At 44.0% G+C, this 6000-nt stretch overlaps 1 protein-coding gene across 3 annotated transcripts in view; it reads right to left on the bottom strand.

Annotated features, from left to right (window-relative positions):
* Nucleotides 1-3505: 3505 nt before the first annotated feature.
* PIK3R5 (phosphoinositide-3-kinase regulatory subunit 5) overlaps nt 3506-6000 on the bottom strand; it is a 102069-nt gene continuing 99574 nt past the window's right edge. For all 3 annotated transcript variants that reach the window (XM_038372200.2, XM_038372201.2, XM_043496434.1), the window contains one exon: nt 3506-5367. In XM_038372200.2, the coding sequence (XP_038228128.1) occupies nt 5220-5367 (148 nt within the window). In that variant the 3' untranslated portion in view covers nt 3506-5219. The remainder of the gene's footprint in view (nt 5368-6000) is intronic.

Raw genomic sequence — 6000 nt, 5'->3', positions numbered from 1 at the left:
CACCAACATTCCACACAAAGATGGACTACAAGCCGTCAGGAACAGTATCCCCGATACTGTCACGGCTAACCTGGTGGCAGAACTTTGTGACTTTGTCCTGACCCATAACTATTTCACATTTGGTGACAATGTATACCTTCAAATCAGCGGCACTGCGATGGGTACCCGCATGGCCCCACAGTATGCCAACATTTTTATGGCTGACTTAGAACAACGCTTCCTCAGCTCTCGTTCCCTAATGCCCCTACTCTACTTGCGCTACATTGATGACATCTTCATCATCTGGACCCATGGAAAAGAAGCTCTTGAGGAATTCCACCATGATTTCAACAATTTCCATCCCACCATCAACCTCAGCCTGGACCAGTCCACACAAGAGATCCACTTCCTGGACACTACGGTGCTAATAAGCGATGGTCACATAAACACCACCCTATATCGGAAACCTACTGACCGCTATTCCTACCTACATGCCTCTAGCTTTCATCCAGATCATACCACTCGATCCATTGTCTACAGCCAAGCGCTACGATATAACCGCATTTGCTCCAACCCCTCAGACAGAGACAAACACCTACAAGATCTCTATCATGCATTCCTACAACTACAGTACCCACCTGCTGAAGTGAAGAAACAGATTGACAGAGCCAGAAGAGTACCCAGAAGTCACCTACTACAGGACAGGCCCAACAAAGAAAACAACAGAACGCCACTAGCCATCACCTTCAGCCCCCAACTAAAACCCCTCCAACGCATCATCAAGGATCTACAACCTATCCTGAAGGACGAGCCATCGCTCTCTCAGATCTTGGGAGACAGACCAGTCCTTGCTTACAGACAGCCCCCAATCTGAAGCAAATACTCACCAGCAACCACACACCACACAACAGAACCACTAACCCAGGAACCTATCCTTGCAACAAAGCCCGTTGCCAACTCTGTCCACATATCTATTCAGGGGATACCATCATAGGGCCTAATCACATCAGCCACACTATCAGAGGCTCCTTCACCTGCGCATCTACCAATGTGATATATGCCATCATGTGCCAGCAATGCCCCTCTGCCATGTACATTGGCCAAACTGGACAGTCTCTACGTAAAAGAATGAATGGACACAAATCAGACGTCAAGAATTATAACATTCAAAAACCAGTTGGAGAACACTTCAATCTCTCTGGTCACTCGATCACAGACCTAAGAGTGGCTATACTTCAACAAAAAAGCTTCAAAAACAGACTCCAACGAGAGACTGCTGAATTGGAATTAATTTGCAAACTGGATACAATTAACTTAGGCTTGAATAGAGACTGGGAATGGATGAGTCATTACACAAAGTAAAACTATTTCCCCATGGTATTTCTCCCTCCCACCCCACCCCCCACTGTTCCTCTGATATTCTTGTTAACTGCTGGAATTAGCCTACCTGCTTGTCACCATGGAAGGTTTTCCTCCTTTCCCCCCCCTGCTGTTGGTGATGGCTTATCTTAAGTGATCACTCTCCTTACAGTGTGTATGATAAACCCATTGTTTCATGTTCTCTGTGTGTGTGTATATAAATCTCTCCTCTGTTTTTTCCACCAAATGCATCCGATGAAGTGAGCTGTAGCTCACGAAAGCTTATGCTCTAATAAATTTGTTAGTCTCTAAGGTGCCACAAGTACTCCTTTTCTTTTTGCGAATACAGACTAACACGGCTGCTACTCTAAAACAGGAAATTGAAATTCAAAAGTTCGCGGGCCTTCTCCTGTCTATCTGGCCGTGCATCTGAGTTGAGAGTGCTGTCCAGAGTGGTCACAATGGAGCACTCTGGGATAGCTCCCAGAGGCCAATACTGTCTAATTGTGTCCACAGTACCCCAAATTCAACCCAGCAAGGCTGATTTCAGCGCTAATCCCCTTGTTGGGGGTGGAGTAAGGAAATCGATTTTAAGAACCCTTTAAGTCGAAAAAAAGGGCTTTGTCGTGTGGACGGGTGCAGGGTTAAATCGATTTAATGCTGCTAAATTCAACCTCAACTCCTCGTGTAGACCAAGGCTTAGAGGATCAGAATTAGTCCAGGCTGACAAATGGCAGGTATTTTCCATGGAAAGTTATAAATGAAACAAGAATTTTTCATTTTGTTTAAAAAAAAAAAAAAGTTGAACAAAAGTGTTCCATTTTGGTTTGGATTTAAAAAAAATTTTCTTTTTTTCCTCAACTTTCCTTTCTCTCCCTTAAAAAGGGAGAAACATGGGGAAGTGTTTTAAAATAAACTGAAAAAAATTCAATTCATTTTTAAATTTTTTTTAAAAAAGTGGAATCATTTGTTTCCTTCAAAAGTCATTTTAATTAAAAATTGCTAAAATTTTCAACCAGCTCTGATCAGAATTAAAATAGTGCTCAGCAGCTAATTTCTAAAATATTGTTTATATATAAAGCTGTCACCTTCTCTTTGCTCAAGCTAGTCACAAGGAGATTGCATTTTTTCTGAGCTTATTCACTGGAATTTGTCAGTTCCTTCAGACATTTCAGTTAAACATCTTGCTTTCTTGAATATCCCCAGAAAGGGAACACAAAGGGGCATGGGTACACTTGAAACAACTAGTTACAATTATTTTGTAAAGTCTCATTTAATATTGGGGGGAGGCCATTTTCTTTTTGGTGGGTTTTTTGGGGGGAGGGTGAGTATGGGCTAGAAAGGCACAGGCCAGAATGCAACATTTGCTAGATGAAAAGAAAAGATATCCTGGATACATAGGAGTTGTCCTAAACTTACCAGAAGGTTACTAGAGCCTCTTACTCTATGACAGTATTTTTTTCTGTAAGGGGTAACACATCCTCTTGCTTGGATGTATCACACTGCAACCTGGTGTAATTTTATTTGTGGTCATAGGAGCAGCACGACTCACAGCCCTGGAAAAAAATATCCCTAATTTATCTTGAAAACAAGAACAGTGCAAGAGTGGCGGCAGTGTATTACAGAAGAAACACATACACTGTGCTCTCTTGTGGAGACTTTACTTTTGGTCTTTCTCCTCTATCCGATGGAAAGCTATTTTAGACTGACTGTATGCAGTCACTCTTTTTATGGAAAAGCATATGCAATTCAAATTAACACAGGTTTCAGAGTAGCAGCCATGTTCGTCTATATTCGCAAAAAGAAAAGGAGGACTTGTGGCACCTTAGAGACTAACAAATTTATTTGAGCATAAGCATTCCTTTTCTTTTTTCAAATTAATACAGTGTGGGTCTTCACTTCCCTCTAGTGGCTGGACTATATATGTTTATGAGCCTGTCACTGTCCTTGAGTAATATGTCCAATACTTCAGCTCAAGCTGTAGAGGTTAATTCTTTTTAGATCCGGGAGCCATGGGGGTTCAACCCCTGCACATGACCCAGCTACAGCCATCACTGCATTTGAAAGGATACAGCTCTAATGCCTCACATCATTCCCCTTTCACAGTCAGGAATTGCTTGGCACTCACAACATTTTATTGATTACACAAACTCTGCACTCACATTGCTCTTGAAATAAATCAACATTTAATATTTTACAGCTTTCTTAAAAGTTCTTTGAACAATATTTTACAAATTATCACAGACATCCAAACTTGCTGATATCCAACATATATACAATTCATCCTGAAACGAGTTTCTATCATTTAAAAAAAAGCATTGCAGGCCCAAAATCCTTAATGGGGTTATACATTCCTAGAGTTTTGTGCTTGTTTTTCTTTATCACAGGGCAATTCTGCTCTCCAATATTTTTGTGTGGCCCATGAAAGCATCAGTGTTTACAATGTTAACAGCTACTTAGCCAAGATCTACTTAGCCAAGATCACAGATTACACTGTTGTGACAGGCTAAGGTGCAGCGATCTCCTCCTGGCCTGGCAAAATGGCAAAAGGGCATTTTAGCTGGTGGCTGAGCCCACCCGGGTGTTCAGAACTACCTGCACCCATGTAAGGCAGCAGAGGCATGCAGGCTTTGGCGTGTTAGTAACAGGGCAGTAAGCCAACCAACACTAATAAATAGCTTTGTGGTGAAGAGTAGCAAACAAGGCTGTTCCAACTCCCATTGCTTCTGTGGTCAGATTGCACCCACAGCTATTGCACCTTCCTGGCACCATACACCTAGAGCCTTTTAACAAGAAAGAAGGGAATTAACTGTCTCCTGCTGGAGAGAGGGGTTCTCCCAGGGGGCTCGGCGTCCTATAACCGCTATGTCACTAGTGTTTTTGGCTCCAGGACCTTCTGCAGCAAAACTGTTCTCTCTGGTATGTTTAAACTTAACCTGGCTCAATACCATGGCCTCCCTAGTACTCGCCTCCCCTGCTCCCAGAACTGTGAGTGCAATGCCATTGGCACCATACATTCACCTCTCCAGGATGCTTCTCACCCAGCATTCAGGTAAGCTGGCCACGGGAGCATTAACTGAACAGGGGAGCTTGTGCTTTCAGAGACTTAGCAGGATGCAGAGGTTGATCGCTCTGGTGACCTAGCTTTATAATAACTGTAACAGGGTGCATAGACCAATGTATGCCCAGAAATTGCTTATTGCACTAGATCACTGGCACCCAAGCCATGGTCTGCAAGCCACCTTCAGTTCCTCCTTGCCCTAAATGCAGCCCTCATCTTTGTGCCTGTAGGACAAATAAGCCCCCAAATAATTCAGAGTAAACTTGTCCCCTGACCCCAAAGAATTAACAGAGATCTTCAAATTTGTTTTGGGCAAAGCATCATCAGGACATTGACTGGAGTTTAGTTTGAAACTCTCCAGCTGTTTAAGGTGACTCGTTATCTTTGTGTGTCCCCTAAACCGCCTATCACAGCCTTTCCAGTATCTACACTGGTTGCAAGTTCACTCCAAGTACAGCTGATCAGGAAAGTGGCACTCCTCTCCTTGCCCCACCCCGCTAACTGCAGCACCATCTGGAGTGACAAGGAACCCACTTCCCTCCCAGAGGCCATGAACTACGACAGCTACCAGAGCGTTGAAGTGACCCCTCCATTTCTCAAAGGCATGCTAAACACAGGCCAGGGATAGCTCATCCATTGTGCTAATGCTTCACGTTGCAAGATGGTTGGGTGTAGGAAGCTCTAGTTCCCTGACCCAAGGGAGCGCAATAAATTTCCTCTTCCAGGGGCTGCTTTTGCAACTATCAGGATCGGCTGGAGGCATGTCTGGTCTGAGGCGGCATGGGGTGTGGGACGTTATGCCCTGGCCTTGCTAGTTCTTCTATGGCAGTGTTCCGCTGAAGGTGGCAATGGGCAAGCACAGAAGAGAACAAAACTCAGGCTGGTCTTGGGGGAGGTGATCCAAAGGGGATGTCCTCAGTGTGCAGGGTTCACCGTCCCTGGGTTTGTAGCATGCGGAGACCTCGCACCTGCAGATAAAATGAGCAATGGAAATCACAGGGCTGGGACAGGCTGAGAGTGCAGTAAGAACGCATGCCATGGAATTCAAGTTAAAGGGACCACATGCACCCTCAGAGGGGGGCCTGATTTGCTGAAGTGCTGAGCACCTGACCAATCAACCCCTTTAAGGTTGCTCAGACTGGAGACTCAGAAGTGGAGGCATCCAAAATCAACAGGCACTTCTGAAAATGTACACCCTAAAAAAAAAAAATACAAGACAAAACCTTTGCATTTCCTGAATTTAAGTGTGGAACACTTTCTTTTGCATTATCTGTATCAAAGTTTTAAACGATCTCCTTTGGATCTTGCAGCAATAAAGGAATTAAGAGAAGAGCTGGGGCATAAGTAGTTGAGGAAGAGCTCTCAGTAGTTCAAAAGCTTGTCTCTCTCCGCAACAGAAATTGGTGCAGTAAAAGCTATTACCTCAACCACCTTGTCTCTCTAATATCCTGGGACTGACACAGTTCCAACACTGCTTATAGTCCATTTAAATGTTCATAGATTCCAAGTCCAGAAGGGACCATTCAATCATCTAGGCTGATCTCCTGCCTAACACAGGCCAGAGAATTTCACCCAGTTACCCCTGTATTGAGCCCAAGTGA

The sequence above is a fragment of the Dermochelys coriacea genome, chromosome 14, assembly GCF_009764565.3.
Source record: "Dermochelys coriacea isolate rDerCor1 chromosome 14, rDerCor1.pri.v4, whole genome shotgun sequence".
Classification (NCBI taxonomy): domain Eukaryota; kingdom Metazoa; phylum Chordata; order Testudines; family Dermochelyidae; genus Dermochelys; species Dermochelys coriacea.
This window is presented reverse-complemented; position numbering and strand designations above follow the sequence as displayed.